The 22,760-nt window shown below is 36.1% G+C and overlaps 1 protein-coding gene across 1 annotated transcript in view; it reads left to right on the top strand.

The window, feature by feature from the left end:
* The window catches only part of LRRIQ3 (leucine rich repeats and IQ motif containing 3), a 227,498-nt gene that overhangs the window by 109,923 nt on the left and 94,815 nt on the right, over positions 1–22,760 (top strand). The window contains 1 exon segment of the mRNA XM_040470641.1: positions 21,694–21,847. Coding sequence (XP_040326575.1) covers positions 21,694–21,847 — 154 coding nt within the window.

The following is a 22,760-nucleotide window of genomic DNA, read 5'->3' as shown; positions in this document are numbered from 1 at the left end:
TCTTTGGAGAACTCTCTTTTCAAGTCCTCAGCCCATTTTTAATATATGGTTATTAGTTTTTATTGTTGTTTTGTGTTTTTTGTTTGTTTTTTATTTTTTACTCTTGAGTTATAAGAATTCCGCATATACTTTGGAAATTAACTGCTTATCAGATAGATGTTTCACAAATGTTTTCTCCCATTCAGTAAGTTGCCTTTTCACTCACTTGGTTGTTTCCTTTGTTGTGTAGAATCCTTTTAATTTAACATAGTCTCACTTGTCTATTTTTGCTTTTGTTGCCTGTACTTTTGGTCTGTGAAATCATTGCCAAGACAGACTAATGTCATGAAACATTTTCCTCTGTTTTGTTCTAGGAATTTTACAGTTTCAGGTCTCACACTGAAATCTTTAAAATATTTTGAGTTGACTTTTTATGTATAGTGTGACCTAAGGTTCCAATTCCATTCTTTCACATGTGGATATTTACTTTTCCCAGCACCATTTTTGGAAGAAACTCTTCTTTGTCCATTGTGTGTTCTTGAAATCCTTGTTAAAGATCAATTGACTGTGTATGTGTGAATTTGCTTCTAGTCTCTCTCTATACTGTTCTATTGTTGTTTTTCTCAGTCATATTCAACTACTATACTGTTTTTATTGCTATAGCTTTATAGTATATTTTGAAATCAGAAAGTGTGATGCCTCCAGTGCCTTATTATTATTTTTCAAGATTGGTGTCGCTATTTGTGATCTTTTATGGTTCCATATGAATTCTTTTTTTGTATTTCTGTGAAAAATCCATTGGTACATTGATAAGGATGTATTGAATCTATAGATCACTTTGGATAATATGGACATTTTAATATTAATCTTCCAGCACATAAACATAAATCCATTTGTGTCTTCTTTAATTTCTTTCATCCATGTTTTGTTTTGTTTTTTCATTTATGATTTTTTTTTAAGTTTTTACTTAAATTAGTTAATGTACAGTGTAATATTAGTTTCAGGTGGACAATATAGTGATTCAGTAATTCTTTTTTTTTTTTTTAATTTTTTTTTCAACGTTTATTTATATTTAGGACAGAGAGAGACAGAGCATGAACGGGGGAGGGGCAGAGAGAGAGGGAGACACAGAATCGGAAACAGGCTCCAGGCTCTGAGCCATCAGCCCAGAGCCCGACGCGGGGCTCGAACTCACGGACCGCGAGATCGTGACCTGGCTGAAGTCGGACGCTTAACCGACTGCGACACCCAGGCGCCCCATTGATTCAGTAATTCTATACAACACCGGGTGCTTATCACAAATGTGCTCCTCAATACCCATCACCTATTTAACCCATCCCCCATCCACCTCCCTTCTGGTAACCATCAGGTTGTTTTGTATAGTTAAGAGTGTTTCTTGGCTTACCCCTCTCTCCTTCTTTCTCCCTTTGCTTGTTTGTTTTGTTTCTTAAATTCCACATGTGAATGAAATCATATGGTACTTGTTTTTCATCAATATTTTAAGTTTTGATATAGAGGTATGTCATCTCAGTTAAGCTGATTTCTGGTTTTTACTCCTTTTGCTGCAGTTGTAAGTGGGATTGTATTCCTAATTTCATTTTTAGATAGTTTGTCATTAGTGTATACACCTGATCTTAGCCAAAAGGCCGAGAAGTGATTTTTGTCATTAGTGTATAGAAAAATCATGTTGAGGGGCGCCTGGGTGGCGCAGTCGGTTAAGCGTCCGACTTCAGCCAGGTCACAATCTCGCGGTCTGTGAGTTCGAGCCCCGCGTCAGACTCTGGGCTGATAGCAGAGTCTGGAGCCTGGAGCCTGTTTCCGATTCTGTGTCTCCCTCTCTCTCTGCCCCTCCCCCATTCATGCTCTGTCTCTCTCTGTCCCAAAAATAAATAAACGTTGAAAAAAAAATAAAAAAAAAAAAAGAAAAATCATGTTGATTTTGTATCCTGCAACTTTACTGAATGTGTTTGTTAGTTCTAAAATTTTTTTAAATAGAGTCTTGAGGATGGTTTATATATAAGATCATATTGTCTGCAAAAAGGGACAGTTTTACTTCTTTGACTCTAATTGGGCTTCTTAGCTCTAGGTGTCCATTTTCTTTCCTAGATTTAGGAAGTTTTCAGCCATTATTTCTTTGAACACACTTTCTGGTCCTTTCTCTCTTTTCTCCTCCTGGGACCTCTATAACGCATATTTTAGTCCGTTCGTTGGTACTTCGTAACTCCCTGAAGCTTTCTTCACTCTTTTTTATTCTTTTTGTTTTTGTTCCTCTTACGGAATTACTTTCAATGACTTGTCTTTGAGTTTGCTGATCTTGTCTTCTGTTTGATGTTGTCTATATTTGAACCACTCTAGTGAAATTTTTCAGTTCAGTTTTTGTGTTCTTTAGCTTAATGATTTCTGTTTGGTGCTGTTGTTTGTTTTTTTTTTTTCCTCATATCTCTGTGTTGAAATTCTCATTCTGCTCCTGTATTATTCTTTTGTCCTCAGTGAACATCTTTATGACATTTATCTTGAATTCTGCATCAGGTAACTTATATCTTCTTTCATAAAGGTCAGTTTTTGGAGTTTCTTACTCCTTTCTTTGAAACATCCTTGCCTGATTCTTCATTTTCCTTGATTCTGTGTTGCTTTTTGCACCTTTGACAAAGTAGGCACATCTCCCAATTATTATAGCAAGACCTCATACAGGAGAATACCCTCACCAATCAGCCTGGCAGCGTTTCTGGTGGCCTCCCAACCTTCATAATAATTCAGCCTGCTTTCTGGGTTCTCCGTATTCGCCCAAGTTCCTAGAGTACACCAGGTCTCATTAGTGTACGGGGACAAGTGCAACTGAAGCCAGTTCCTCAGATATCCTCAGAAAAGTTGGATCACTAGATGTCCAACTATTACTCTTCCCAAGGAGAAGCTGAGAGCTAGAGATTTTGTTTACTTGCTCTGTGCAGAAATGGAATGGGATATATGGTGACTGCCAGCCCAAATCTTTGTCTCTGTTCTCACTAGTCCCTAGACAGAAAGGTTATGCCAGGTCTTGTCAGCACTTGAATATAGGCAAGTCAGAATCCAGTCCTTTGGGGCAGCCCCGAGAAAAGTGGTATTGTCGGCAACTGTGGTTTCTCCCTGCTGAGCCAGGGAGAGGAAGTTGGGGCATTTACCAGCCAAAGCCACTGTCTCCATTTTCCTCAGGTGGCTAGACTCTGAGATAGGCAAAACAGAAGCCAGTCCTCTGGGGAGTCCCCTCTGAAGAGTTGGGAGCACTGGATATATAAACCAACTATTTCCCTCCCCTGGGAGAAGCTGGGAGCTACGGCTTCTCTTGCTGAACATACTATGCCACAAGTAAAGATTCTGGAGAGAGGATGTTCTGAATCTCCTTTCTTGCTTGAAAGAGTAGTCTTGTTTCGTGTTTGCCCAGGATGCAGGAGGCTTTCACTTAGTTTGTAGATTTCTCACACTAGAAATTTGTTTATGAATTGTTACTAAATTGGTAGTTTTGTGGGGGTAAGGGAGGACCCAGGACTTCTTCCTCTGTTATCTTGCTGATTCATGCCTTTTAAATATTTGAGACTTGTCTTTTCTTGTTCTTTTTATTATTTATTTTTATTCCTCTTTTATACTATTTTATTTCTCTACTCATCTTTCTTTCAGTGTTTGTCCTAAGTTTTAATTTTGGGAGTAGGGGGTCACAGATTCCTTTGAGAATTCAATAAAAGCTGTGGGCACTATTCGCAGTATGATTTTTACATGCATAATCAAATAAAATTTGCTTACAGTTTCACAGGGTTTATGACCCTGAAGTTAAACTCTAGTGTTTGCTCTAACCTTTTTATTTTCACATATTAGCATTATTCTTAAAAAAATTAAGTCAGTGTGAATTCCTGCATGGAGCATTCAGGACTACCCTTCCCCATGATCCTTTGACTCCTTGAGAGCTATACTGTCTCACACTGTCCAACAGGAATCTTAATGAATTAATGAATTCATTTATTAGAAACAACCTAATTTTTACAACCACCCCATTTTTTAAAACTCTTGAGCTATTTGCTATTTTCTAAGGAGAGTTTTAATTTTTAATAAAACTAGATAATTCAGATATTTGGCCAGTAGTTCAATAAGAAGCCAGTTACTAATTACAATATTATTTACAGGTTCTTAGGTAAAAATAAAATGGAATGAAAGTATTAATCAAATGTTTTTGAGATGAAATAAGTGATCTCTTTAAAATTTATTTTTAGTTGATTTTTTTTCTTATAATCCATGTTAATGAGTGAAAAAGAATCTCCCAACAAGAAGTTGCTCTAGTGTAAGTTCCATTAAGACCAGGAACTTTGGGGAGATACCTGGGTGGCTTAGTTGGTTAAGTGTCTGACTCTTGGTTTCGGCTTAGGTGGTGATCTCATGGATCAGATTGAGCCCCACCTCAGGCTCTGCACTGACAGCATAGAGCCTGCTTGGGATTCTCTCTCCCTTTCTCTGCCCCATCCCCATCTAAAAATAAATAAACTTAAAAAAAAAAAAGAACAGGAACTTTGGAATTTTTGAACATATCCCCAGAGTCAGGAAGTGTGCTTTGAAGAATAAATGCTTGAGTTGTAAATGAAGAAGTAAATGGACAAATAACTGATGGAAGGAAATTAAGTTCTTTTTTTTAATAAAAGATTTTTTTAATCCAAGTTAGTTAAAATATAGTGTAATAATGATTTTAAGAATAGAATTTAGTAATTCATCTCTTACATATAACACCTAGTGCTCATCCCAACAAGTGCCCTCCTTAATGCCATCACGTATTTAGCCCATCTGCCCATCCAACATCCCTCCAGCAATCCTCAGTTTGTTCTCCGTATTTAAGAGTCTACCATGTTTGTCTCCCTCTCTGTTTTTATCTTATTTTTGCTTCCCTTACCTTATAGTCATCCATTTTGTTTCTTAAATTCCACATATGAGTGAAATCATATGGTATTTATCTTTGACTGACTTAGGAAATTAAGTTTTAATATCAACAGGTTGTGGAAGTAATTTGCACCTCTTAGTCTGCGGATGTACCTCCTATCAATTATTATAAAAACAAATCATTCCCTTGCCTTTGGGGATGTGTCAAGTAAGAAATTGCTGCAGCTAAAGTCAGAGAGGTTTTTCCCTGCTTTCTCCTCTAGGGTTTTGATGGTTTCCTGTCTCACATTCAGGTCCTTCATCCATTTTGAGTTTATTTTTGTGAATGGTGTGAGAAAGTGTTCTAGTTTCAATCTTCTGCATGTTGCTGTCCAGTTCTCCCAGCACCATTTGTTAAAGAGACTGTCTTTTTTCCATTGGATATTCTTTCCTGCTTTGTCAAAGATTAGTTGGCCATACGTTTGTGGGTCTAGTTCTGGGGTTTCTATACTATTCCATTGGTCTATGTGTCTGTTTTTGTGTCAATACCATGCTGTCTTGATGATGACAGCTTTGTAGTAGAGGCTAAAGTCTGGGATTGTGATGCCTCCTGCTTTGGTCTTCTTCTTCAAAATTACTTTGGCTATTTGGGGCCTTTTGTGGTTCCATATGAATTTTAGGATTGCTTGTTCTAGTTTCGAGAAGAATGCTGGTGCAATTTTGATTGGGTTTGCATTGAATTTCATATCAAAATAATAAGTAAGTAAATAAATAAATAAATAAATAAATAAATAAATAAATAAAATGTTACTAAACTAAAAAAAAATTTAAAAATCTAGTTTATCTGCTATAAAAAATAAAATAAAATAAGTCCATGCTATCACAAGAAAAAACAAATCATTCAACAAGAAAGTATCTTTTAAAAAAGGAAATGTATTAAAAATTAAAATTATCTATAAAATAGTCATGTACATTTAATAATCTAAAATATCAAGAACAAAATAAAATATCAGAACACAAGATGATTTAAAAAAAACCTAAACACTCACAATGTTCACAGATAGGTTTCATATCTTTTTGTCCCTCTCTCCCTCCATTACTACTTTTGTTTCATTAAGTAAATAGTTTATAATGTAACGTTTACATTCCTTTAATGATGTTTTAATTGTATACATTTAGTTATCGTTTCTTCCCCATTCCTTTAATGATGTTTTAATTGTATATATTTAGTTATTCTTTCACCCCTCCCCTAGGGCTTAAAATATATACATTAACTTATTTGCTTTAGTTATATATGAGATTGTCTAGTGATATATAAAATGTTATTTCTATCTATGTGTATTTCCTTTCCTCCTTTTTGTGTTATTACTGTTATACATATTACATCTATGTATGTTACAAACACAACAGTACATTATTATTTAATCACTTTATAAAATGTTTTGTACTTTAAAGGAGCTAAATGAAAAAAGAACAAATATATATTCATTGTATTTGTTATATTAACAGTCCAATTTATCGCATTTCTAGTTCTCTTCATTTTTTCCTACGGATTCAAGTTACTATCTGGTTTTAGAAGAATTTATGTTGATTCTTCTTTAAATATTTGATAAAATTTGGGACACCTGGGTAGCTCAGTTGGTCAAGCGTCCAACTTCAGCTCAGGTCATGATCTCACAGTCCGTGAGTTCAAGCCCTGTGTCGGGCTCTGTGCTGACAGCTCAGAGCCTGGAGCCTGCTTCAGATTATGTGTCTCCCTCTCTCTCTGCCCCTCCCCCTGCTTGCACTCTGTCTCTCTCAAAATAAAACAAAGACCTAAAAAGTATTTTAAAGAAAGTTTTGATAAAATTCACCAGGAAAGATATCTGGTTGTGTTTTCTTCTTTGGAAGATTTTTGATTACTGATTATATCTTGTGATTAGTAATGGGTATATTCAGACTTTCTGTGTTTTTCTGATTCATTCTTGGTAGTTTGTATGTTTCTAAGAATTTCTCCATTACTTTCAGGTTGTCCACTTAGTTGGCAAATAGTTGTTCATAGTAGTCTCTTATAGTCCTTTTGGTATTTCTGTGGTATTAGTTGTAATGTCCCTTTTTACATTTATAATTTTGTTGATTTGGGTCCTCTCTCTTTTTTTCCTTGTTTTTTTTTTTGTAGCTAAAGGTTTGTCAATTTTATTTATCTTTTCAAAGAACCAACTCTTAGTTGGTTATCTTTTCTATTGTTTTCCTGTTCTCTATTTCATTTATTTCTGCTCTAATCTTTATCATTTTTACCCATGGCTCAGTTTGCTCTTCTTTTTATAGCTCCTGAAAATGTAGAGTTAGGTATGGGTGCCTGGGTGGCTCAGTCCAACTCTTAATTTCAGCTAAGGTCATGATTTCAAGGTTTGTGGGATCCAGCCCCACACTGTTAGTGCAGATTCTCTCTGCTGGGATTCTCTCTCTTCCTCTTTCTCTGCTCCTCCTCTCGTCATGCTCGCTCTCTCTCTCTTTCCTCTTCTCCCTCCCTCTCTCTCCTCCTCTCTCTCAAAATAAATAAACATTAGAAAACTTAAAAAAAAAGATGTAGAGTTAGATAGTTTATTAGAGACCATTCTTGCTTCTTAAGATAGGCATTTATTGCTATGAACTTCTCTTAGAACTGTTTTTGCTGCATCCCATAAGTTTTGATAGGTTGTGTTTCCATTATGATTTCTCTTAAGATACTTTTTAAAAATTTTCCTTTAACTTTCTTTGAACCATTGGTTGTTCATAGAATGTTGTTTACTTTCTAATGTATTTATTATTTTCCAATCGTGCTTTTGTGAGTCATACCATTGTAGTGAAAGTAGTTACTTGGTATGATTTCAATCTTATTGAATTTGCTAAGACTTGTTTTGTGGCCTAACTTATGGTCTGTCCTAGAAAATATTTTAGGTGCACAAGAGGAGAATATATATTCTACTGTTGTCAAATAGAAAATTCTGTATTTGTCTGTTAAGTCCATTTGGTCTCTAATATTGTTCAAATTCACTATTTCCTTACTGATTCTCCATCTGAATTGATCTATCTATTGTTGAGAGTGGGGTTTTAAGGCCCCAACTCTTATGGTATTGTTTATTTTTCCTTTTAACTCTGCGAGGTTTTGTTTTATGTATTAAGGCTTTAATTTTGGGAAGTATTTCCAATTGATATATATTTTTGATTTATTGATTCCTTTATCATGATATAATGACCTTCTTTGTCTCTTCATAACATTTTTAGTTTAAAGACTGTTTAGTTTGACATAGGTATAGCCACTTTTTATTGTTGTTATTTGCTTGGAGTATCTTTTCCATCCCTTTACTCTCAGGCTATGTGAGTTTTTAAGGCTAAAATGAGTCTCTTATAGGCAGCATATTGTTGGATCTTGTGCTTTTTGTGTCTATTCTATATCTTTTGAATGCAGGATTTAAGCCAGTTATGTTAAACTAATTATTGATAAGGACTTACTACTGCCAAGGGCTTACCACTGCCATTTTGTTTTATAGTTGTTTTGTAGATCCATTATTCCTTTTTTCCTACCTGCTGTCTTTTTCTGAAGTTTGATGTCTTTTGGCATCAGTATGATCTGATTTCTTTATCATGTTCTCTACTGTAGTTACTACAGGTATTTTCCTCATGGTTACCATGAGGCTTACATAAAATATCTTAAAACTATAACACCTTGTTTAAACACATAGCAACTTAACTTCCATAGAACTCCTAAGTTTTATACTTTTACTTCTCCTCACATTTAGATTATTTATGTTACAATTTATATATTTTTATATTGAACAACTAATAACACATTAGTAAAAGTTATGGTTACTTTTACTACATTCCTTTTTAAGTTTTAAACTAGGGTTGTAAATGAATTTGACACTATCATTAAAATATTATAAACCAAGAACCATTTCTTTTTTTTTTTTAATTTTTTTTTTAACGTTTATTTATTTTTGAGACAGAGAGAGACAAAGCATGAATGGGGGAGGGTCAGAGAGAGGGAGACACAGAATCTGAAACAGGCTCCAGGCTCTGAGCTGTCAGCACAGAGCCCGACGCGGGGCTCGAACTCACGGACCGAGAGATCATGACCTGAGCCGAAGTCAGCCACTTAACCGACTGAGCCACCCAAGCGCCCCCCAAGAACCATTTCAAGGAGCTTGCCACTTAGGTTTTCTTCCAGGAATTTTATGGTTTCAGTACTTATATTCTAGTATTTAATCCATTTTGATTTAATTTTTGTGTTTTGTGTAAAATAGTGCTCCAATTTCATTATTTTCCATGTTGCTGTTCAGTTTTTTCAGCATTTATTGAAGAGACTGTCCTTTCACCATCATATATTCTTGGTTCCCTTTTTGTAAAATAACTGACCATATATACCAACATTATTTCTGGGCTATTCTTTTCCATCAACCTATGTGTATACTTAATGCCAATACCATATTCTTGATTACTACAGCTTTATAATGCAGTTCGAAATCAGCACGCCTGATGCCTCCAGCTTTCTTCTTCTCTGTCAAGATTTCTTTGGCTATTTAGGATCTTTTATAGTTTCGCCCAAATTTTGCAATTGTTTGTTCTAGTTCTGCCATTGATATTTTGATAGGGGTTGCACTGAATATGTAGATTGCTTTGGGTAGTATGGACATTTTAACAATATTAATTCTTCCAGTCCATGAACAAAGAATATCTTTTCATTTCTTTGAGTCTTTTATAGTTTCTTTCATTAATATCTTACAGTTTTAATGTGCACGTTTTTCCCCTTTTTGTTTAAGCTTATGCCTCATATTTTATTCTTTTTGATGTGATTGTAAATGGGATGGTGTCCTTAATTTATCTTTCTGATAGTTTGTTATTATTGTACAGAAACACAACAGATTTTTGTATATTGGTCTTGTGTCCTTCAGCTTTACTGAATTCATTTATTCTAACAGTTTTTTGATGAAGTATTTAGGGTTTCCTATATATAATATGTTGTATGCAAACAGTGACAGTTTTTTTTTCCTTTCTAATTTGAATGCTTTTTGTGTCTTTTTCTTGCCAAATTTCTCTAGATAAGACTTCCACTATTATGCTGAATGAAGGTGACAAAAATGGGTATCCTTGCCATGTTCTTGATCTTAGAGGAAAAGCTTTCAGCTTTTCAACATCAAGTATGAGGTTAGCTGTAGGCTCGTCATATATGACCCTTATTATGTTGAGGTACATTTCCTCTATACCCACTCTGTTGAGAATTTTTATCATAAATGGATTTTGAATTTTGTGAATTTTTTTTTTCTGCATCTATTCAGATGATCGTATGACTTTTGGCCTTTGTTTTATTAATGTTGTGTATCATTTGGATTGATTTGCAGATGTTGAGCCATACTTACAATCCTGGAATAAATCCCACTTGATCATGGTGTCCAATCTTGTTAATGTGTTGTTGAATTCAGTTCGCTAATAATTTGTTGAGGATTTTGCATATATGTTCCTCAGGGATATTGGCCTGTAATTTTTTTTTTCTTGTGATGTCCTTATCTGGTTTTGGTATCAGGATAATGCTGGCTTTATAGAGTTTGGTAGAGTTTGGAAGTCTTTCTTTCTTTCTTTCTTTCTTTCTTTCTTTCTTTCTTTCTTTCTTTCTTTTTTGGAAGAGTTTGAGATGGGTTCGTATTAATTCTACTTTGAATGTTTGGTATAAGTTTCCAGTGAAGCCATCTTGCCTTGAACTTCTGTGTGTATGGAGTTTTAAAATTACTAAATCAAATTCTGCCTACTAGTTATTGGTATGTTCAAATGTTCTGTTTCTTCAAGATTCAGTCATGGAAGGTTGTATGTTGCTTTGAATGTATCCATTTATTCTTGGCTTACCTATTTGTTAGTCTTTAAATGTAGTAGTCTGTTACCATGTTTAGTATTTCTGTGGTATCGTTCATAACACCTCTTTCATTTCTGATTTTATCTGAGTACTCTCTCTTTTTTTCTTGATGAGTCTACCTAAAGTTTTGTCTGTTTTGTTTGTGTTTTCAAAGAAACAGCTCTTGGTTTCACTGATCCTTTCTATTGTCTTTTTAGTCTGTGTTTCATTTATTTCTGCTCTGATCTTTGTTATTTCCTTCATTTTACTATTTGGGGTTCATTTGTACTTATTTTTCTAGTTCTTTGAAGTGCATGCTTAGTTTATTTGAGATTTTTATTTTTTGTTTTCTGAGGTAAGCATTTATTGTTAAGAACTTTTCTCTTAGAACTGCCTTTGCTGTATCCCATAGTCTTGGTATATTGTATATCCATTTTATTTTGACTCTCTATATTTTTAACTTTATTTTTTATTTCTTCATTGACCCATTGTTTGTTCAGTAGCATGTTTTTTAGTGTCTATATATTTGTGAATTTTCCAGTTTCCTTCTTGTAATTTATTTCTAATTTTATACCATTGTCATTGGAAAAGATACTTGATATGATTTCAATCTTCTAAATTTATTATGACTTCTATTGTGGCCTAATATATGATTTATTTTGGAAAATATTCTATGTGCATTTGAGAAAAGTGTGCATTGTATTTCTTTTGAATGGAATGTTCTACATACATCTGTTAAGTTCATCTGGCCTAACATTTTATTTAAGGTTGATGTTTTCTTATTGATTTTCTGTCTGGATGATTTATTTATTGGTGTACTGGAGTTATGGAAGTCCTTTACTATTATTGTTTTGCTCTTTCTCCCTTTAGGTCTGTTAACATGTGTTTTATTTATTTAGGTTCTTTTATGTTGGGTACATAAATATTTACAAATGATATATCTTCTTCTTGGATTGACTTCTTTATCATTAAAGAATGCCTTTCTTTGTGTCTCACTACAGTAGGTTTTAAAGTCTATTTTGTCTGATATAAATATAGTTTCCCCAGCTTTCTCTTTGTTTGCATTTGAATATCTTGGTATTCATAGATTACCTTTTTCATCCCCTCACCTTCAATCTTGTATCATCTGAAGTAAGTTTCTTATAGGCAGTATATAGATTTGTCTTTAAAAAAAAATCCATTCTACTATTCTGTGTCTTTTGGAGAATTCAGTGCATTTACATTTAAATAAATAAATAAATAAATAAATAAATAAATAAATAAATATGTTTTTGGAATAAAACTTTGCTTTTATTCATTTATTTTTAATTTTTAAAATTTTTACTTAAATCCAAGTTAGTTGACATATAGTGTAATAATGATTTCAGGAGTAGAATTTAGTGATTTATCACTTACCTATAACATACCCAGTGCTCATCCCAACAAGTGCTCTCTTTAAAGTACTTACTGACGTTTTGTTAATTGTTTTTGTGGGTTTTTCTGTTTTGTTTTGATTTGTAGTTCTGTTTATTTTTCTTTTCTTGCTCTGTTCCTTTGTGGTGTGGTGACTTTCTCTTGTGATATGCTTAGGTTTCTTTGTCATTATCTTTTGTTTATCCCTTAGAGGTTTTGCTTGGTGGCTACCAGGAGGCTTAAATATAACAACTTAAAATAACTTATTTTTTAGTTGATTATGTAAGTTTCAAAGAATTTTAAGTTTCTACATTTTTACCCTTCTCCCCCTACACACTGTTTTTGTTATCACGTTTTACATTTTTATCTTATGCATTCCTTAACTAATTCATGTAGTTACTATTACTTTTACTTCTTTATCTTTTAACCTTCATATTAGCTATATAAGTGATTAATCTACTGCCATTTCTATACATTTACCTTTACCAGTAAGAGCGGTACTTTCATGTTTTTATTGTTTTTTGTTGTCGCTAATGAATGTCCTTTCTTTTCAGCATAAAATAATACCTTTGACATTTTTTGCAAGGCAAGTTTAGTGGTGATGGACTCCTTTAGCTTTTGCTTCTCTGGAAAATTATCTATTTCTCTTTCAGTTCTGAATGATATATTCTGGTTAGAGTATTCTGACTGAGAATTTTCTACTTTTAGCACTATCATACCACTCCCTCTGGCCTGCAAATACCTTTGACATTTTTTGTAAGGCAAGTTTAGTCGTGATGGACGCCTTTAGCTTTTGCTTCTCTGGAAAATTATCTATTTCTCTTTCAGTTCTGAATGATATATTCTGGTTAGAGTATTCTGACTGAGAATTTTCTACTTTTAGCACTTTGAGTATATCATACCACTCCCTCTGGCCTGCAAAATTTCTGCTGAAAGATCTGCTGATAATGTTATGGGGGCTTCCTTGAACATACCAGGTTGTTTCACTCTTTCTGCTTTTAAAAACCTGCTTCTTCAAATTCTTCAAGGTTTTTAGCCCTGACATTTTTATTATAATGTGTCTTGGTGTGGGTCTCTTTGATTTCATCTTAGTTGGAGTTCTCTGTGTCTCCTGGACCTGGATATTTCCTTTTCCAGATTAGGGAAGTTTCAACCATTACTTCTTCAAATATCATTACTGCCCCTTTCTTTCTTCGTTCTTACGAGACTTCTATAATGTAAATGTTTGTCTGCTTGACATTGTCCCATAAATTCTTGAATCTGTACTTACTTTTTTTTCATTCTTTTCTTTTTGCTGCTCTGATTAGATGAGTTCCTCTGCCCTGTGTTTGAATTCACTGATCCTTTCTTCTGCTTCATCTGGTCAGTTATTGAATCCCTCTAGTATATTTTCGGTGTAGTTACTGAATTCTTCTGATTGGAACTTTCTTATATTTTCTATTTGTTGAAGTTCTTACCATGTTAATCCATTTTTTCTCCTGAGTTTGATTAGCCTCTTTGTGACCAATTCTCTGAACTTTGTCAGGTAAATTATTTGTCTCCATTTTATTAATGTTTCCTCTCCTACGCCCCAATGTTTTATCTTATTCTTTCATTTGGAACATATTCCTGTTTCTGTATTTTGCTTGACTCCCTGTATTGGTTTCTACATATTAGATGAAATAGCTACCTCTTCTTGTCTTGGAGGATTGGTCTTGTGTGAGATATGAACCTTATTTTTCAACCCTGCCCTAGCTCTTGGTTGTCTTTCACACCTTTGTGATTGTTCAAAGAGCCTATTTTATGTAGTTTCCAGTAGTTGAGTGTGTGCCAAGACCAGTCAGTGTCCAAAAGGGGAGAATTTCATTCAACACCTAGGTTCAGGCTGATTTGAAGTCAGACCCTCAGGCAGCAGCTTTTAATTTTTTTTTTTTTTTTAGTGTTTATTTATTTATTTTGAGAGAGAGAGAGAGAGAGAATGAGTAGGGGAGGGACAGAGAGAGAGGGAGAGAAAGAAAGAATTCCAAGCAGGCTTGCTCCATGCTGCTAGTGCAGAGCCAGATGTAGGGTTCGAACTCATAAACTGTGAGATTACGACCTGAGCTAAAATCAAGAGTCAGATGCTTAACCTACTGAGCTACCCAGGTGCCACTCAGACAGTAGCTTTTAAAGAATGCACATATATACTATACTATGTACTGCAATCATAAGTTCTGCTAAGCCCTTGAGCCTGGTGATCTGGACATATTCCATGGTAGCACTGGCAACAATATTGACTCTAGATGAATATACAAGTTCCTTTCTGGGAGATACATGTAAGTTGTAGTGAGTCAGAGGGAGAAGGCAAAGATGGCATACCTAACCTGTATTCCCTGAGAGAGCTTCCATGGCCTTTAGATGTGTGCCAAGCCTACAATCTGCCCTTATGTCTGAAACTCCATGACTAGCAAGTACGTCTCTTTTACAAAAAGTCTGGGGATGTGTTTCTGTCTGTTATCTGTGTAGTGTTCTGTGGATTCTAATCTGCCAAGAATTGTCTCTCTGATTGTTATAGTCTCTTGAGACCCAGGAATACAAGCTCGTCTCCCAACCCCCAGCCACCAGATCCTGGTGATCAAAGGGTGTCCCCTGGGCAGCAGCCATAGAAACCAAGGCATCAAGGGATAAGGGACTTGTATGAAAGCTTACTTTGAGAGATGCTAGTGCTCTGGTAGAGCATGGTGGAGGGAGTGGGCATGAAGTTGGTATCCTTCCTCCAGGTCTCAGGAAATGTTTACAGTCAATCCTTAAATTGTCTTTAATTAGAAGACTGCCCTTCAGGCTGAATCTATATAGCCTGAAGCTAATAGGTCTCTTTAACGGAAAGATTGAACTCCTGTATCTGTTGCTTTGTGCTGTGATCTGGGTGTGGTACTGTTTAAGAGCTTTTACTCCATTTGTTACATTCCTGTGGGACCCATGAGTACAAGCCCTACAGGTTATGAGAACCAGTCAATATAGAGATGCCCCCTGAAAGCAACTGCAAAAATTAGGGCACCAGAAAAGGGTATATGCTCCTTTCTGGAAGATACTAACTAAACTAACTAAACTAACCAAACTAAACTAACTAAACTAAAGCTAACTGAACTAAAGCAGAGGGAGAGTGCAAAGATCATATCCACTGCCCTTAATTCTCTCAGGACTTCTAAAGACGTTCCTATAATTGTGCTAAACCAGAAACCTGCCCCTCAGGCCAAATCTCCTGGAAAAGGAAATAGCCTCTTGTTTAGAAAGATGGGCAGTGTGTTTCAGTGTGCTATCTGTTCAATGCCCTGGGATTTGTAGTCTGCCAAGAACTTTCTCTTCAATTGTTATAGTCTCATAGGACCTAAGAACTCAGGTCCACCTTTATCTCCATAGCCAGGTGATCAAGGGACATCCATTAGGTGGCAGCTATAAAAACCATGTCACTAGATATAAAAACTGGAGCACCAGATATGTGTAGAAGCTGCCCTCGGGGATATACTGGTGTTCTGGAATGCAGTAGAAAGAAAGTACAAAGATGGCATCTACCAAAAAAAGGAAAGAAATAGAAAAGAAGAAAAAGGAAAGGAAAGAAGCATTAAGGGTGACATCACAGGAAAGGGAGTTGGGGAAAGATGGCATCTTTCAGCTTTAGCAAGGAAGGGGACGTGCAGGAAGAGGTCATCCACTAGCCTCTGATACTGGAGAGTAATCCAATAGGTCCCTGCCCCTCAGACCCAGTGTTTTAGAATTAGGAAATGAGTCTCTTCCACCAGAAGTCTGGGCGGTTTCCAAAGGACCACTTCTGCATTGCGCCCTGGGGTGAGTGAGTCTGCATGTATACCATTTAAAAGCTGTTCAAGAGGATAACTCAGAATGGTTTGTCTGACAGGTCATAGATCCCAATTTCTTTAGGGCCAGTTATTGGAGCTTTGCTAGTTTCTGTGGTGGTGTTATATTTACTTGATTTTTGTCATCTTTCATTCCTTACGTTGGTATCTGCACATTTGGTTAAACAGTCTCCTTTTCCAGACTTTATAGATTCACTTTGACAGAGAAACTTCCCTAGACAGCTCAGACTGGGTGTCTGGATATGACTGCTGATAATGTCGTTGGACTGTCCCTAGACAGCTGGACTGGGTGTGGTGACTGCTTTTAGGGTCTATTTTGGGGGAGGCAACTATTCTAGCTCTGAGGGTGTACCACTGGCTTAGAAGAGCTAGACAGAACTGCTGGGTTTGTTTCCTGCCCAAGTGAGATTGTAGTGTAGGCTCTGTGGTTGCCTGGATAAGGCTCTGGTTAGATTTACTAGTTGGTTGGGATTTGGTAGTATACTCTGCAGTGGTTTGAATTAGTTTCTCTGCCCTAGCAGGACAGTAGAATAGGAGTCAGGACCTGCCCATCTCGTTATTTGGGGATCTGAATCAGGCAAGAGTGTGAGTGAATACCCTAGTCAGGTGAGGCTTCCAGTTTTGCTCTGCAGACAAGGAAAGTCATGAGCTCTATTCTCTATTCATGTGCCACTATAAGTAAAGCTATGGGGTGGGCTACACAGCTTCTTGTATACTCTGGTAATATTCTGTGGTTAGGCAGGCTGAAGCCTGTATTCAGCAATGAGTGGTACCAGAAATTAATTTCCTTGCCCAGGTGTAGTGGGAGAAGCAGCTCCAAAGAAGTAAGGCTCTTTGTGGCCCCAAACTGCCCCACACTGCAAGTTCCCTGGCTGAACAGGACTACTCACTTTCCTCAGGGGTCAGTCAGCATTACCTGCCTGCCCCTTGTTTTTGCTAGGTCACAGAGAGGCTTCTGAGTATTCTCACCACCCCCTCCCGCCGGGGCCCCCCCCCCCCAGCAATCATGCTTTGCAGCATGTGGGTTATGACTGCTCTCCTGTGCGTGGACCCACCTTAGACAACTCCTCAATTTTTCTAAATAGGCTTTCCCATTGGGAGAGGCCAGGAACTACAGTGAGCAGTAGAGAAGCTATGAATTAACTCCCTTAATTGGGCAAAGCAGGGGAACTATCTATACTGGGTGCTACATTTACTCTGGGGGTGATCCACTCTGCTCATATACCTCTCAGCTTGAGCATTGCTAGTGTTCCCTTACTGCCAGATGATGCCAGGATCCATGCTCTAAAGTGGTGGGGCTATGACTTAGCTCTTTGGCATGAGCGTACCAGCCTCCAGGGCCGGCAAACCTCCTTGTCTGACTGACTGCCTAAATGAGGCAAACCTGTACCCTGCCAGGTCCTTGATCATATTGTGCCACTGACTTGATTCTGCAAATGAGCAAAAACATTGTTTGGGACTACCATTTGGGCTCTGCAGGTAGGAATTCAGTCTGCCAGGATTCCAGTGCTGGTCCCACCCTGCTTTGTCACAATCAGATTCCCGGTAGTTGAGCACCACAGACTCCCCTGTAATCCCCATAGGGTAAGACCAGAGTAGGGGCTTCAACAAAGTGACCCACAAACACTACAGGGGCTGGATGTTACCCCTGGGCTCTCTTACCCACTGAAAGAGCTATAGGCTCAGGGGAGACCTCTCAGTATGGTGCTGCACTGGTCTAAAGGAAAAGGATTGCTGTTCACATATAGCCACTCCTTTTACCTTTCTAACGCATTCTGTCGTGGTCTTTGTGGTATATTGGGAGATGTGATTCAGCTTTTCCTTTTGTTCTAGGATTCTCTCAATGGTGTTTTGTCCATGAATAGTTGTTAGTCGTTCTTGCGTGGGAGAACAAAGTCAAGAATGACATCTGTCACTTATATTTACATATGTATGAATACATTTATATGTATATAAAATTCTTGTTTGAAAGATTTTTTCCTCCTCTCTTTAGTACTTTGTGTCATAGTAGTGCTTGTTGACCTCAATTGTTTCTGCTGAGAAGTCAGCAGTTAATCTTATTCAGGTTCCCTTGTGCATGACTAGTCTTTTTTCTTCTGCTGTTTTCAAGATTTTCCCTTTGTGTTTTTTTTTTTTCCTTTGTTTTTGCATTTCTACTATTTTACTATGATGTGTCTGGATGTGTTTATAATGTGTTTATTGTACTTTTAGGTTTTTTTTTTAGCTCTTGGATGTATAGATTAATGTTTTACATCAGATTTCAGAATGTTTTAACACTTCTAATATTTTTTTCCTGTGTTTTTTCTCATTTTCCTCTTCTATCTCCCATTATTCATATGTTGATGGACTTAATTGTACTCCACATTTCTTTGTGGGTCTGTTCATCTGTCTTCATTATTTTCTGTTTATCAGCATAATCTTTATCTCTTCAAGTTTTCTGATTTTTTTCCTTTTTCCAATTAAAGTCTGTTGAACTACTCTAGCAAAACTTTCAGTTAGTATACTTTTCAACTGCAGAATTTCCATTTGGTTCTGTTTTATAATTTCTGTGTCTTTATTAATAATCTCTATTTGAAAAAGCCTTGTCATTGTACATTTCTTTGCTTATTTGAGGCTTATTTCCTTTAAACATATTTGTAATAGTTGCCTTGAAGTGTTTATCTGTTATGTTTGTCATTTGTACCCTTTTAAAGGCAGTTTCAAAGGCCTACTCTTTGGTTACACTTTTGTTTTTCTTTGCCTGTCTCATAAGTTTTTGTTGAAAACAACATTTAAAAAAATTTCTAATGTTTATTTTTGAGAGAGAGAGAGAGAGAGAGAGAAATGGAGTGTGAGCAGGGGAGAGGCAGAGAGAAAGGGAAACACAGAATCCGAAGTAGGCTCCAGGCTCTGAGGTGTCAGCACAGAGCCTGATGCAGGGCTCGAACCCACAAAACCGTGAGATCATGACCTTTGCCAAAGTCAGATGCTTAACTAACTGAGCCACCCAGGTGCCCCCAAAACTGGACATTCTATTTATTTATTTATTTATTTTTATTTTTTTTGAATTTTTTTTTGTAACGTTTATTTATTTTTGAGACAGAGAGAGACAGAGCATGAGCAGGGGAGGGGCAGAGAGAGAGAGAGGGAGACACAGAATCGGAAGCAGGCTCCAGGCTCCGAGCTGCCAGCACAAAGCCCGATGCAGGGCTCGAACCCACGGACTGTGAGATCATGACCTGAGCGAGGTCGGACGCTTAGCTGACTGAGCCACCCAGGCGCCCCAAAACTGGACGTTTTATTTTTTTATTTTTTTAATTATTTTTTTTTTAAATTTTTTTTTCAACGTTTATTTATTTTTGGGACAGAGAGAGACAGAGCATGAACGGGGGAGGGGCAGAGAGAGAGGGAGACACAGAATCGGAAACAGGCTCCAGGTTCTGAGCCATCAGCCCAGAGCCTGACGCGGGGCTCGAACTCACGGACCGCGAGATCGTGACCTGGCTGAAGTCGGACGCTTAACCGACTGCGCCACCCAGGCGCCCCAAAACTGGACATTTTAAATAGTATATGGTAACCACCCTTGTTACTGAACATCTCACCCAGGCCTTATTTATTTGTTTAATAACTTGGGTAAACCATTTTAGTAAATTTTATTTCGCTTGCACTGTGGAGCCTCTGATATTTCTCCTTAGAGGGCAAACCTTTAGCCAGGTGCGGTCACCATTGGCATGACAGTGATTTTAGTAGGGCTTGCTTTGATCGTCTCTTTTTCTGATTTCTCTGTTAAGCCGTTCTGAACTCCTTTGATGTCACAACTATTACTAGCTTTCATTAGTTGCCAGCTGACTACTCTATTGTTTTCAGAAATTCCCTGGAAAATAAATTGTTCCATAATGTGATCTTTTAAAAGTGGGTTCTTTATAAAAGTAATCTTTGAGGCCAGGTTTTACAGTTTGTTCAGATCTCAGAAGGGCTTTTCTTAGCTGTCCCCTCTCCTGGTTCTCTCTGGTAAATCTCAAGATGGTTTACAGTTTAGCTTGCTACTCTCTTGGAGGTACCCGCTCCTTTTAATTGTTTATCACTTGCTGAGGGCAAGGGCTCTCAGGGTTCCAGTATTCTCTACCTATTGCACCTGGGTTAGAGCTTCTGCCTTATAAGTGAATTCTGAGAGGAGGAAGGAAGTCCAAGATCTCCCAGACATTCTTGCTTGGAATAGATTCTCTAAAACATGGATCTAGGCTATGGTATTTCTTGGGATGATACTGTAGGCCTCAACTGGGACCAGCTGGGGAAGGGATCCTGTGTTTTCTTGACTTGTTACATTTGTAAGTGAGCAGAAGTAATTAGTACAAGTGCTGCTTGAAGTTCTTAAATGATAGTTGTATCCCTTTGTCTTCATGTTTTTCACTTCCAGGGGCTGGAGTAACATATTGGATATGTGGGTTGCCGACAGTGTCTCTGATAGTGGTGAGGGAAGGTTGAATGACTTTAGCAGAGCAGAGCTGCGCCACCAACTTACTCTAGTCATCATTAGAGCAAAGTTAACTTTTACATTATTTAAGCCATTATACGTTTTATTCTCTTAATATATTTTACCCTAATTTGTAGATCATCAATGAAAGTATTTTGCATGAAGAAATGAATAGATGGAGCTCACTTTAAAAATTTGAAAAATGGAAAAAAATGCTTTCCTTTTAGTTTTGTTTTACCTCTGCTAATTAATAATAATGGTAACTGTAAACTTCCTACTTCGTCCATCATTTTAATTCAAATGACTTCACAATTTCATCAAAAAGAATAAATGTTACTGATTTTTTGGTAAATTGTCTCCATGATATTGAAGTAGTGTACTTTGATATCCTCTCTTACAAAAATTTTAAAGATTGGCTGTTAAATTTTATCTAATACCTTTTCTGCATTTGTTTGTATACACAGACATGTTTCTTCCATTAATTTGCCTATATAATGAGCTTTGTAATAGTTGATCATATTGTTCTTATTCTTTCCTTATATTGCTGGATCTTTTCATTAATATTTAGAATTTTTGCATCTGTATTCAAAGCTGAGATTGGTCTATGGTTTTCTTTTTATTGCCTTATTAGACTGACTAGGACTTCCAGTGCAATGATGAGTAGGTTGGGTGAGAGAGGACATTCTTCCCTTGTTTTTGATCTTACAGGGGAAATATTTAGTATTTTACAATTAAGTTTTATATTAGTTTGTTGATGCCATTTATCAGATAATATTTTGGACATATTGGTTTAAACAAAATTAAAATTAATCTCCTCTTTTTCTTTTACATTTTTTACTGTGACTAATAGAAAACTTAAAATTATTTGATGGCATACATTGTATTATGTTGGACAGTACTGCTCTAGAGTAATTTTTATAGATGGAGATAGAGTTACTTCTTTACTGGAGAAGAATAATAAAAAGAGTTCATAATGGTTACCTTATATTTCTGTAGATAACTTTGTCATGTTCTCCTTGCCATTATATTATAAAATACATAGCCAGACATGAGTACAGAACTGTTTGTGGATCCATATCACCAGAGATTTCTCAGCACCCATTCATCCCTTGATGAATGATGATGAATAAACTTTAGTGCCTCAGTAGTTTTTTATATAGTATTAATATGAAAACAAATATTACATTAAATTTAGCAGCATGTTTTCTAAAGATGTAAGTGAATTCATGAGTAGTTTTCTTTCTTTTTTTTTTAATGGCAAAAAGACTAAATGACAATTTCCTCCCCGTCCCCCCCCCCCAACCCACTCTTATATTCAGCCCCTTGTTGCATAAAAAGCATCAGGAGAAATTTATTGGTGAATGTGAAACAAAGTGGACTTTTATACCTAAAGGATACAAAGACAGTCTCTTTAAGCATCTCTTTCTTCAGCCTGAAACTAATAGAACAGGAAAACTTGCACATTGGAAACATGTAAGTATGGTTAGTTTATTACTTACCTTTAAATATTTTTATTTAAGATAATATAGTTGTAATTTATGTATCAATAGTAAGTTTCTTCATTCCCTTTTAAATATTCTCATTATATTGTTAATATTCTGCTTGAGGTTTTCTTGATGTAAGAAAAGTCATATGATAACAAAGTACAAATATAATTTTGTGGTACATTATTCTTATCACAACTATTTTGTAATTTTATACCTTGCATATATATTTTCTCATATCACCTATTGCAAATAGTTATTAATAGTAATGTAAAATATCTTCATAGCAGTTGAAAACAAAGAAATATTTAGTTTATTGAAAACTAATGAGACTATATGTAGTATAATATTCATTCAGTGTTTGATGATAAATTATGTCTTGCTTTGAGGACACATCGGAAATAGAAACTTATTTATTGACTGCCTACTGCTGTCAGGTGCTCTGCTAGATATTTTGCATGTGTTCTGTAATTTATTCTCCACAGCACTGTAAGATAGGTGTTTCCATGTCATGTTTATAAAGAGGAAAACTAAGGCTTTTACAGGTTAACTAACTTACCAAAAGCCACACATTTGAATGACACTGCTAAGACTTAACTCCAGGTCTTCTGACACCAGAGTTTGTGCAAAAAAGCACAAACTTTTTTTTTTTATCCTTAGAAATTTTTTTTGACATTAAATAATAGTAGAAATGAAGACTTGACATTCTAGTATAATTACTAGATCAAACTTATAATAATGTGTAATGCACTGTTTGTGATAAATAAACCCCTTCACATGTAGGCCTGTTTCTAAGTAACTTACACTATAAATATTTCCATTTTATTAACATGATTAGAAAAGACTACAAAAGGTGCAGACTGTCATTTATCTGATTTCAGTGTTATTGAGGACATGTGTTT

This window comes from Herpailurus yagouaroundi, unplaced genomic scaffold (assembly GCF_014898765.1).
Source record: "Herpailurus yagouaroundi ecotype Mexico unplaced genomic scaffold, PumYag 77, whole genome shotgun sequence".
NCBI classification, from domain to species: domain Eukaryota; kingdom Metazoa; phylum Chordata; class Mammalia; order Carnivora; family Felidae; genus Herpailurus; species Herpailurus yagouaroundi.
Note: the sequence above shows the minus strand (reverse complement) of the source record. Positions and strands in the feature narration are given on the sequence as shown.